This window comes from Tenebrio molitor, chromosome 2 (assembly GCF_963966145.1).
Source record: "Tenebrio molitor chromosome 2, icTenMoli1.1, whole genome shotgun sequence".
NCBI lineage: Eukaryota > Metazoa > Arthropoda > Insecta > Coleoptera > Tenebrionidae > Tenebrio > Tenebrio molitor.
Window position 1 is genome coordinate 18,930,234 of NC_091047.1, and position 13,135 is coordinate 18,943,368.

At 33.0% G+C, this 13,135-nt stretch overlaps 1 protein-coding gene across 8 annotated transcripts in view; it reads right to left on the minus strand.

Annotated features, from left to right (window-relative positions):
• ERR (estrogen-related receptor) overlaps window positions 1–13,135 on the minus strand; it is a 39,166-nt gene that overhangs the window by 10,521 nt on the left and 15,510 nt on the right. For 5 of the 8 annotated variants that reach the window (XM_069037463.1, XM_069037465.1, XM_069037464.1 and 2 more), the window contains exons 2-3: window positions 7,409–7,555; window positions 7,225–7,344 (exon numbers count right to left, since the gene is read on the minus strand). The exons of 1 other annotated variant lie outside the window; for it this stretch is intronic. In XM_069037463.1, coding sequence (XP_068893564.1) covers window positions 7,225–7,344; window positions 7,409–7,555 — 267 coding nt within the window. Of the gene's footprint in view, window positions 1–7,224; window positions 7,370–7,408; window positions 7,556–10,783; window positions 10,803–13,135 lie in introns of those variants that run through there. 2 more of the 8 variants (XM_069037466.1, XM_069037468.1) reach the window with 2 other exon arrangements.

A 13,135-nucleotide genomic window follows, 5' to 3' on the forward strand; every position in this document is an offset into this window, starting at 1 on the left:
AGAATGACAAATGTATCATGTAAAGAATGTCTACCTTGAAATCCTTGGAATAGTTGAAATGATGAAACTATACTCACTACGCGTTTAGTCAAGACGATTTTTTTTCAAATTTAATATTCATTTTATCTTTTGTAAAATTGCAGCTTTATTTTTATATCTAAAGAATATTTCTAAGCATAAATTAAAAAACAAGTAAACATGCAAATACAGATCGCAGTTAATAATATTGAATGAAAAATTACTATGACTAATAGAATATTTATACATCATTTGTCTCCCACAACTTATTATTTTTGAATTTAAAGTTTTTAGTGATTCTGATGGTGCTCGGTGATATCTCATATCATCAGTTTCCATTTTCGTTTGCTCCCCCCCAAAACGATTCTACAAGTTTTACAAAGTCTTATTGCTAAACAATCACAATAGTTTTCGACAAATCCTTTCAGAATTCAGATTATGTTATGTAAATTCTAGTCGACTTCTTCGTGTCTTGTTTGCATCTCATAATATGTCAGAGAGAAAAAAGGGTCAGTATATTATGGTTAATGCAAAAACACAGTCGCTGACAAAATATTTGTGTGATTCATGACCGACCTATCAATGAAGTTTTTACACTACATCACACAAACCTTACATTATAGTATAAATTTATGAGATCAATTAACACCTGAAACATTTTCGTCTCCTTGTGTCTCTTCTTCTACAGCGTGATCAACAATGACTGAGTCTGTTGGCAATGAAACAATTGACAAAGTGCTGGTGTTTTTTGTCTCGTAATTGGCACTGACCGGATTTTTTAACTTGAGATGACATTAAAAACATTTTTGGCTACATCGGTTATGTATACCGGGTGTAGAATTGGTTTACGAGACATAGGATCTTACATGTAAAAATAAAGAGTTTCAATTATTGGCTCCCCTAACAATTTTATGGCAAAATGGTTAAAATGAAAGTTAAAGAGAATTACAATTACTCTCTAATTTCAATCTTAGTTTTATTCTATCATCTTGTGGTACTGAAAGAAAGGCAAGAAAAGAGTTAACACAAAAATACTAAAAAGTACTTCTAGGCATGAAATTTTATTTCTTTCTTTAAATGGTATTATGTAGGATCTTCTTTAAGAAACTTCCAAGCAACATTTGCTTCAGGTTTCCCAGAACGACCAATTTCAGCCATAGAAACAATTCGAAGAATTGGAGAGAAGTTTGAACATTTAATGGAAGATACCTTTTCATTCGTCCTGTAGTCCTGTACGAGTTCTTTTGAAGGGCAGATCAAAAGAAAATTAAATAATAGTAAAACCACCCGACAAATAATTTTAGAAGTAAAATTTCATTGCTAGTACTGCTTTTTAGTATTTTTGTCTTAACTCCTTTCTTGCTTTTCTTTCAGTACCACAAGATGTTATAAAAAAAACAAAGAGTGGAATTAGACAGTACTTTTAATTCTCTCTAACTTTCATTTTAACCATTTTGCCATAAAATTATTAGGGGAGCCAATAATTGGATCTCCTTATTTTTACATGTAAAATCCTGTCTCGTAAACCAATTCTACACCTGGTATGTTTATGCGATTATAAAAATGAACAATGAACTCTTGATCACAGCGTACTTTGTATTCAGAAACTGATGTACTCAAAAAACTCTAGATCTCTTTTTAATTTTTCTAATAGAAAGTATCTACGATCTACCTATATGAGAAGTTCAAAAGTGTAAATGACATTCTTTACATTTTTGATGACGGATTATAAAAGACATCTTTCTTGACATGTATTGGCTGTGTAAAAAAAATTGTAGCTTACAAAGGAAAGTTTCTGAGTTTTAAAAATTTAATATTTTTATAGATTAGAAAAATCAAGTTTGTCTGGTTGCAGCAATGGAAACAAATGAATAAAGCACTCAAAACCTAAATTGCGATAACAAATTAAAAAAAAAAATTAACAAGACTTTTATTACAATTTCAAAACAATTGGGTAATAAATACCATAACTTTAATTAAATTAAACGTTCAAAATTATCGCAGTTAATTAGTTAAACAATAGTACAGCCGATTTATCAAACCAATTTTGAAATTTTGAATTTTTTTTCGCCTTAAAGTAGGTCCATCCAGTATATGTAATTACATAATTCTTTTTTTAGGTTGAATGAGATTCCTCAATTTGCACATAAAACCTGTTAAGTGCTGATTTTGACTTTAGCAGAAAAGGATGAGACAGTTAAGGGCCTGATTTCAAGTTGACTTGCGACGGTTGTTGTCATGGTAAGGTCGCAAGAGAGAAAGATGACGCACATTGGTAATTAATGTGTAGGTCAAAGATAGCAGCTACACATTTGCCGCTGCACCATCTATTTGCGCCATGACTTGAAATCGGGTCCTAAGGGCCTGATTTCAAGTTGACTTGCGACGGTCGCACTTGTTGTCATGGTAACGTCGCAAGAGAGAAAGATGACGCATATTGGTAATTAATGTGTAGGACAAAGATAGCTACACATTTACGCTGCACCACCTATTTGCGACCATGACTTGAAATCGGGCCCTAAGAAAGTAAATTCCTTCAGGAATTCAGAACCAGCACGAAATATATTCGGTTAGAAAATCGCATTTTATTTTTGACATTTCAAAATTTACAATTTATTCAAAAAATCAAGAGTGTACTTTATTGGTAACTAGGGTAACAAAACGGAGACAGGCGATACTCAATAAATAAGCACCGCCATTGCCGTATCAGAGTGATGCGTACAATTTTTTTTAACAAATTGCATTAAAAACGTATAAATGGAATCATCAAATTGTCATTTCCGGTTTTTATAAGAAGCGGAATGATGACATTGATAAAGCAGTCAAAGGTATGATCCCTCAACATAGTATGTGGCTTCTGTGTGGAAAGTCGTCCCGTGAATTTTGTGTGGAAAGCAGCTATACAGGTGATTCAAAACGAACGCACCAACTAAACGCTGTTCAAAAATCAAAAAACCATTGTGGTGCAAATAACACACATTTTTCACCTATTACTTATCACACTGACAGATAAGTCATTTGCACCACAATGGTTTTTTGATTTTTGAACAGCGTTTACTAGCAGTTATACAAAATACAGTAAGAACATAAAAAAATGTCATTTTTTCCCCAGCTTCAATTAAAAGTTACAGCGTTTAAAGTTAGAAAATTGTAACCAAAAATGTCATTGAAAAAACATGTTTTTGTTCCAATTATATTAGACAGAGTATTCATTCAATTGCAATAACATTCACTAATTAAATTATTTTGTTTAGTCCATTTGCTTTTTTAAAAACCGAAATTTAAAATTTTTGTTACCTACACAATCATGTGCTTGTACAGGGTGATTCAAGTTTTACCGCCCGAGCGAAAACACCCACTTCTAATCGATTCAAAATTCTCAAAAAATTCAGAAATGATTGTATATCGCTGTAGAACATTGTGTAAAAATTTCAATTTTTTAATGAAACGAGTAAATACATATTTGGTTTTAATTCAATAACCGCTACATTAATTTACATAATTTTTCACTGAGAGTCCTTTCAAACATGAAAGTATCGCCGGTTTTTGAAATAAATAAATTTGATATTAGAGTGCAAAATTTAGCTATGATTTATTATTAAATTGAGGGGTCACTTCTACAAAAGAGGTTGACATGGGTTATTCATGGTACTCTTTAGGGACTAAAGAATTACTAGAAAAGTTCTCAACAGATGTTTACCAACAATGAGGTATTTATTTATGACACTGCAGTTATAAATCTTGATCATTTTTCGCTGTTAATGTTAAAATTGAAATAATTCAAAAACTAATACTTTTCTTTTGATGCGAATTTCATAAATATGTTCTTTGAATTAATTGTGAATTATGAGCATGCACGGAAAAATTTTTTTTTTGCTTAAAATCATTTTTTTTAATTTTATGGCCCCGATTGAAGTGATACGAGAAAATTGATGTCACGCATTTGTAGCATTATATGAAGAGAATGTAACCCTAAAGTTTCGTAATTTTTACTAATTTTTAATAGGGTTAAAATCTGGAAAAATAAGAAAAAACAAAAAAGCAACAGGAGAACATTTATATTATTTTTTTCACGTTCCTCTCATTCTACTTTATACGATTACAAGTAGTTAGTGCGGTCGTTTTGATACACCTGTATATTTCATTGTAATTTCTTTAATACATAATATTGAATATCTTGACATTTTTAAATTTCATAATTATATTGCTTCGTTAAGAGATTATTTTGAAGAATCACTGGTTCCTAGAAGAATTCTACGAACTCAAGATTTGATTGTCGCATAAGCCAAATTTGCTCAAATCCAAATACATAAAATGCGATTTTATTCTAATGTGACTAGGTATGTTTAATGACGAATGAGCTAACGACATAAAACCTAGTACAATCACAACTTACAGTATGTTTTAAAAAATGTATGCTCAAGAACGGCTGTGAAAATACTTGAAAACTTATAACTTAATATGAACGAATTGAAAATACGATAAAATAGAAAACTGAACCAAAAATGATTGTACGGGGTGATCAAGAAGGACAGCGACAAAATGGTAGGTTATGAGAGTAAAAATTAATTAAACTTGAAATAAAAAATTAACCAAAGGAAATGCTTGTACATATTTTTTTTTGCTCTAAACATAAACTAGCTCTTCTTTTTAGGCTCTCGAACAGATTCACTAGCATGTTTAATTTAATCTGAAATGTCAAATGTTATTTGTCAATGATGTGGATGCCAGTATCAAACCGTAACAAAAGGAATGTTACTCCAGTTGTACTATGTAAAAATAAAAGTCACTATTACCAACTCAAACAGTTCCCTTTTGATCACCCCGTAGTTTGCGAACGGTTCCTATATGAATGAGTCACGCCTACTAACACTTTATCGTACCGCTATCCCCTAGATACGATCCTGGCAAATTTAAAGTTAGGTTATGCGAATCTACTCTGTGTAATAATGTAACGCTGCGTTTTCAACGATTTTGTTTTTTACAACCGTTCTGAAGCATTTTTTGACAAATTTGTCAGTAATAGTGTGCCCGTTTGGCTAATAATAAATTACTTATCCAAAGATTCTTTGTGGGGTAGATTAATTTCAGTGCTTGCGAAGTTTCCTCGTAGTAACACTATTTATAATAATTTAATTGTGTTATTTAATTGTGAATTGCAATTGTTTTTAATGAGCAAAGTAGTCGAAGAAATTCCAGATTGGTTCTGTAGTACTATAAATTTTACAGTGTGGGTTTACCGCAACCGTCGCACCTTTTGCAAGGAGAGGTTCATAAAACTTTATGGAGTACGAACAAAACGAAAACATAATCTTTTTATTTTAGTATGTAGTACCTTGTAAAGTTTTACGACCTTACGGGTAAAATCAAAATAGTATAAAACTTCGCTTGTTCCTCGAAGTGTTGGAAGATTGTACTTTGGAAATCGGAATGCAGTTTTTGAGAAAAATTTGAAAAAGATGCTTCATAATAGTCAAAGGTAAGGCAAAATCAGCAGTACACTTTCAATGTATTCGTTGAATGATGACAACACGATTGTTGAAGGTACTCTTAAAACGACAAGCTCGGTCTTGCTTTAATTCTCGTTGCAACAACTATCAACAAAAAAAGTTTGTTAGTTCATTTTACCTTATATCTCAAATAAACGTTTCTTCGAAGTACTCTGTTCAGTACCTGTGCCAATGATTTTAAGTTAATATTCACAAAAAATTTCAAAATATGTATTTGCTTTAACATGACACGATAACGTAAGACTCTGATGCAATTTTCGGACATTGCATTTATGTGACAATGCGATCTTTTTTAACATTTAAATTAGCGCTTAGCACCGCTTAGCCACGCACAACTGTATTAGAAAGGTTGGTTTACATCTTAGGGCCCGATTTCAAGTCGTGGTGGCAAATAGGTGGTGCAGCGCAAATGTGTAGCTATCTTTGTCATACACACTCATTACCAATATGCATCATCTATCTCTCTTGCGCCGTTACCATAACAACAACAAGTGCGACCGTCGCAAGTCAACTTGAAATCGGTCTCTTAGTTACCATGAACGAAACTTCATTTTTACATTTGGCGGGCGGTAAAGTAACTTTACAGGCCCGGTGGGCTGTAAACCAAAACAAAAAGCCCGCAAATGGGAAAATAGTGTTTTTCTATTTTGCGTTTAGAATGAGTCTATTCTAACACCCAAATGACGTCATTTGAGTGCTTTAATAGGTCGTTGACGTCTTAGAATAGACTAGTAAAATTTACTGTATTGATGTTGGTAGCGTGAAGTGTCAACTGACAGACGTCAGAAAATAAATCTCGCAGAGAACAAAGCAAATTAATAAATAACAATGAACAAAACGTTTAATTTTCATTCTGGGATTTGGACTTCTCCGGCAGTAAATTTTCTAACGTCTTTTGTGCAATTTGCTTAATTTGCGGCGGCGTTAGTGATAAACTTTCTTCAGCATTCATTTTCAAACATCAAATGCGAAAATAAAAAAAATCTGACGTTTTCAATTAATTTTTTTCACATCCGGCTAAAATTATGCCACATAAAAAATGTCACCAACCACCGCAAAATTCCCTACATTTAAAATTTTTATTTTTTATTATTTAAGCGAACGATCGCATCGTTCTCCGTTCGTTAATCTTTACGTATTTACAATTCAATAATCCAATTTTTGAGGTTTTATATCTTTGGGTTTATTGTGGCTAAATTATCTTGTGGGATGTTTAGTTTCAATAATCCAATTTTTGAGGTTTTATATCTTTGGGTTTATTGTGGCTAAATTATCTTGTGGGATGTTTAGTGATCGATATATTTTAATCATCACATACAGATACGTCCTTTTTAATATAAAACGCTATCTGGAACCACATAATTATGCATATTCCAAACATTTTTCTCTTACACATGTTTTTTGTTATTAAAGTTGTTTAGATTTATTAAAGCATCATGGTAATAAATTATTGTAAAAATGTACATATATTAAAACAAGTTGTTTATTTGAAAGTGTTTTGTAAATGTTTTGTTATCGACTCATAAGTATGTATAAAATTAGACTAGATTTAAAAAAGTGACACCACTCTAAAATAGATTTTACAATTTAGTGATACCGCCATTGCCCCAAAATTTAGAGTGCTTGTTTAAAGATTTTTGCAAAACTTAAGAGATGAGTACAATTAGCGAACACATAAACCATTTGTTGGTCCTACCTCCATGTGTCCCATCCCTGAGTCAGTATGAGGTTGTGTGGTTGACGAACAATACTGTCGCTCTGGGCTACCTGGAGATCGTATGTTACTGTCGTAATGCTTCGCTTCTTGAAAATCGATCTGCGAAAGCCGAAAATAAAAATGTCTATGGAAAAAATTGGAAATTTTGAAAAGTTCAACCTACACCTGCATCGTGCATAACCGTAGTGGTAGGTGAGTACATGTCACTATTGGAAGGTGAACATTCCTGGAAGCCGTCCAACTCTTTCTTTATCTGCGGGACCCCCGACGACACATCGCCCCCAACTCCCGGGTCTGTCATCATAGAGACCTAGAAATGAAACAACACCACACGTTTAACATTTTTGCTCCTTCCTACAGGGGATCAGTTTAAAAAAACAACCGTTATATTATATGTTTATATAGGATCTAATGATTGATACGTCGGTCCGGGATGAAGAGCAGCGTGGTGTGATCAATCAAAAATCTCTGGTCAGCGCTTTATGGCCACGCTGTCTAGACGAAATTCAAGGCCACTCCGGTGTGCATTCGTTTCGATTCTGGGAATGTGCCACAATCAAACCATTTGTCGTCTACCGTTGTTACGAAACTATTTTGCTCTTGTTGTCTCGGTAAAAAATGCAATAATTCGAGTTTAAAAGGCAGATGGTGCATTCGGGAGCAAGGTGCAAGTAGTGTGGCCTTGCACTTGAACCGCCGGACTGTGTAAAAAAAAAGAAAAAACCTCAAGTCAGTCGTTCAGTCAAGGCTGACTTGTTCCACTCCTTGACCAGTCGCAAGGCAAGAGATGCACATGGAGTTGTGTGCATTTTTTTACACTAATAAAACTGTTATTCGACGTTTTTTAACGATATTAGTCTGGGAGTCCGGCTGTTTAATTTGCACATCGCCCAAATATCTGTCTGGCCACTAAGCGCTCCTAGATGTTTATGTTTGCAGACTTAATAAGAAATTTAAATTGCACAGTCTGCACATGAGTAATGAGGTGCAACATGTTATGTCTACGATGGGTTCAAAACAATTTTCGTTTGTTTATACATTAACCAAATTGCAATTTTTGAAGGTTGCAGACGACCAACGTCTCTGATCCGATGTAGACGTACACATTATTTAAAACAATCTGAGTTCACAAGATTTTCCACTTGTTTAAAATTCTGTTCCTCCTAGGAACATTAACTTTTTGATGATGGCAACATACGCATGACAGTTGACAGTTGACTTACTCGATACTACCGTGTGAGCAACAAGTACTGATTGAGTTGGCAATAAATTCTAGTGATTTTTAGTGACTTTTATGTCATGTTCCAACGAGAAAACCATTTTATTAATAAAAGATTACAAAAACCAAGACGTTTAAATTTGAAATGTATACCAGGTGTCAATATTGTCAATAAAACAAACCGAAATAGGTACAATTCACAGTCTTGAAAATTTTATGTAAAATTTTTTTTTGCCAACTGTAACAGTTATTGTTGCTCACCCTGTATTAATATCTACAATATGACCAACAAAAAAAGAGATAACGGGCAGCTATGGAAAACTAATTTCTGAACACGTGTGACTTAACTTAATAAACTATCACTAACTTGTCAATTTTGATATTTACGTGAACTTTATTTAAAACATTTTCACTACCGGATACAAAATATTCATTAGGTACAATCATATTTTCGAAATGGAGACGAAGAAAACGATGGCTGGGTTTACCATTCACGAGCTCTGCAAAACCCCTCTTCATCATCGCTGTTAATATCATTTAAGCTACGCCGCCCTTTATTTCTTTCTTTTTTGTTAATCATTTTGTGTTTACAAAAACAGCGTTCGTCTTTCTGTTAATTTAGATATTGAAACAATTTTTTACATTCTAAGATTAAAATTGGAGGTTTCTTTTCATATTTTGAAATATGTATGTATGTGCAATAAGAATTAAGATACAAAAAAGTATAATTTAGACTACAGATAGATAGACAGATAAATATAGATATGGAAATCTAGCCGGCCATTCAACAGTTCCTCGTCTCGCAAACCACTTTTCAGGAATTTTATTATTTTAAGTACCTATACGAGTATGTACTATTCCGGACACGGAATCTTGGCCACAACTGACATTTAACTGACAAATATGTGTGAACTGGCCTTTATTGAATATAACCCAACTTTTGACTCGATAATGCTATTTCCCTGCTTTTTTGATGTCACAATAAAAACTTCAAAGTGATTTTTAATAATTGTCATCTATTAATGACACTAATGATTGGTTTACATCATTTTTTTTAGAAATGTCAAAAAAATGTTGGCCAAGATTCCGTGTCCGGAATTCATTGTGCGCAGGAGCTCCATTCTACTGAGACCAAATACATATTATGTAGTTTCTTCTACAGGGTGAGCAACAATAGCTGTTACAGTTGGCAATAAAAAATTTTACATAAAATTTTCAAGACTGAATTGTACCTATTTCGGTTTGTTTTATTGACACTATTGAAAGCTGGTATACATTTCATATTTAAACGTCTTGGTTTTTGTAATCTTTTATTAATAAAATGGTTTTTTCGTTGGAACATGACATAAAAGTTACCAAAAATCACCAGAATTTATTGCCAACTCAATCAGTACTTGTTGCTCACACGGTATTATACATATGTATTTGAATGCATAGATTAGTAAATGGTGTATAATTTGAGAAACAATATTTGAAATCATTTTAATAGTAGTAGTAGATATACTCGTAGGTGATTACTGATTACCAGTGTCCGGACGAAATAGTACCGCACAAGTCGACCAGTACAACTTTGTGTAATCCCTCGCTCGCACATAAACACGATTCAGCTGGTTCCCTGTTATTGAAAACGAACCAGCTGAATCGTGTTCATATGTGAGTGGGGTATTCGGGTATTACGCAAAGTTGTACTGGTCGACTTGTCCGGTACTATTTCGTCCGGACACTGGTGATTATTTTTGTTTTCAGCGAATTTAATTTTTATCGTTAGAAAAGTTAATTTTTTGGAGTAGATCTTCAAATTGCAGACAAATTTTGTTTCTTCTTGTAAACGTTAACAAACCGGTGGATTTAAACTTTTTTTACAACAATGTCTACCAATAATGCTTGAAATCATAAAAAATGACGAAACCTTTCTGAATTGGCATTACTTAGAACTTGACAATTTTTGATTTTATTTTTATCACATTTATTGTGCTAGAGATTTAAATTATCTTTTCTTTTGTACAGAAAAATTCAATTTATAAAGCTCCAATAATCTACACCGCTGAACTGTAGAAATTTGGTGTGCATTAGGTAGATTTAACTAGTAACCCAACGATTTTAAATTACTCTTTCTGTGATACTGATAAGATAACAAGGTTGAATGTTTCCATTTACACAAATGGTGATTAAACATAACGTGATTTTTAAAGGTCAATGCCGTTGGGACAAGATACATGCATCTGTAACGTGTCGAAAAGTACAGTTACCGTTTTAAAAAATCAAAAAAGTAGACGATACGGTTGCAGTTCAAATGAACATAATGAAGTATTCACTTACTATTAATTTCTCGGTCAAGGAAATCTTATTCGTAATAACGTAACGCCACAAGATAACGACTGCTATTTATAACAGGGACGTAGCACCGTTATCGGTGAAACTAAATTGAAAATGCATATCACACCAACTCGGTTCACAAAAATTGAGGGCCAGTAAAGATAATTTGGCACATTTTTGAAATTTATTTCACTGATTACATATTTATTTATTCAGCTCTTAATTATCTGATGAACTGATCACGTGTTAAATACTATGTCAAAGAAATTATACTGGAATTAAAACACGTGAGCGATATGTAAAAATAAAATTTATGTAAAACGTACTCCGCAGAATAATGTATGTATATTGTAAAAAGATGCACGTAATAGTCCCTTTTCCAAAAATAAAACAAATTGGACCGAACGTAATTGCTGAGGAGTATTCTAATTGGAAAAGTTACGGTTGCAGGTTTTGTGTTGGGTGCCTTTCACATTTGACAATTTCATTAAGCGTTTTAGATGGTTCTGAATGCTCGAATTGATTTTTTCCATACAATACAAAATAAAAAGTCGCAGACGAAAATTTACAAAAAAAAAAAAATTAATTATATTTCTAGAGAAACAAACTTAAGTAGAAAGTTGAAATTTGACTCACTTTCCTCCATTTTTTTAACTCTACCACTACACGTTTTTGATGGTCAAATACAATTAACTTTATTTTTACTGTTAATAAAAAATTACAAAATCAAACGAGCGTTCAAAAAAAGTTGCCTGTTTTCGTAACGATGGCACAGTTTCATCATCTGTCAAACCATAGTTTCTACTAACAATCAGCTGGTATGATTTTTTTTTCAAAACACTTCTTGAACTAATCGACGAGTCTTGATGGGGCATAATGGTTCTTACTTCAAATTAACGATTTAATTTACACCAAATTGTTGACCAAAGTGAGGTTATGTGCCTGAAGGAATTGTCATGCACACGACCCAACTTAAAAGGACAACAGAAAGGGAAAACCACATCCCGAATGACCACAATTGGTTTATTAAACAGGAATGTGGAGAAATGTTTTTTAACAATATTTCCACATTTATTTCCCACTCCCACATGAAAATCTGGATGAAATAATCTACTATACAGAGGTAAAAGAACTGTTAGGATATTGATCAGGTCATGCTAAATTCAGCCGTTTCTAGGAACTTTCCTTTCCGAGTCTCCCTTTTTTCCGGCAACTGTTTAGTTTTTCATCAATGTCAAAAAGAAGGTAAATTCCGTGTTTCTATTAATTCCTTCAAGTCGAATTTCATTTTGAATTCTCGCAAAATCTTTTAATCCTGTTATTACTTTAGACTTCCACTAAAAGTTTAGACGGACTATACCTACTCTTCTATGACGTTACCAGAATTAATGAATAAATTCCATGACGCTAATCACATTGCAGATCCAAAAATTACATTCTTAACAAAAAGTGCTCGTTCAGTAGGTTAGCATTTAAAATTATAAAGCACATCTCGAATAAGCCTTATTAATGGTGAATAATCATTTTTATATGATTTTAGTTCTTATATCATAAATATTTTATTAAAGGTATATCTGTTGCTTGGTATTTATGCAACACAATTGACGTAATATGCATGTATTTTAAATTGCTGGCAAAAATGTCAATGTCAGGGAAGCGAACTAAACGTTTACATAAGACGAGAACCTGAATAAACGTAAATCTATAAAAAGAGGAACTGTGTTCATTAATCGTTCATAATTTGTTACAAAGTTTATAATCAGGAATGCACACCCACGTCTTCGTACAATGCGAAAAAGTTGGGATCTTGGTGGCCTGGCAACCGGAACGTTCAAGATCAAGGCCGATTTAAATGCAGCTAGGAAGGCCGTATCCTTGCAAAGTCATTAAAACTCATATAAGAAGACTCGTAATGTTTATTCTGTGGATAAGAATAATATTTTTCGGTCGCCTGATTTGGGAAAAAATCGATTAATTTACAAATGAAAAAATCCTCTTTCAAGGAAAAACAAACAATTTCCAAAAACGGACGAACGAATTCATACTTCAATCAATGACCATTTAATAGATATCGCCATAAAACATCGATTTCCATTAATACCTTTTAATAAACTAAATCGATCAAATAAACAGAGCTGGCCGTGTATCGGTTTTATGAAATGCATTTGGGCCAGCCGTGTAATATAAACGTTGTATTTTTAGTTTCCTTCGGTGGTTTTCCACCGTGTCCTTCGGCAGGACTAATAATATCAAGTTTACAATAAATTAATGGTGAGCGCTCTTTGTTCGGCTCGAATCGACCGAAATCTTGATGATAATTCGGCCCCTCACGCTCTAAAAATAAAATCACTCTAA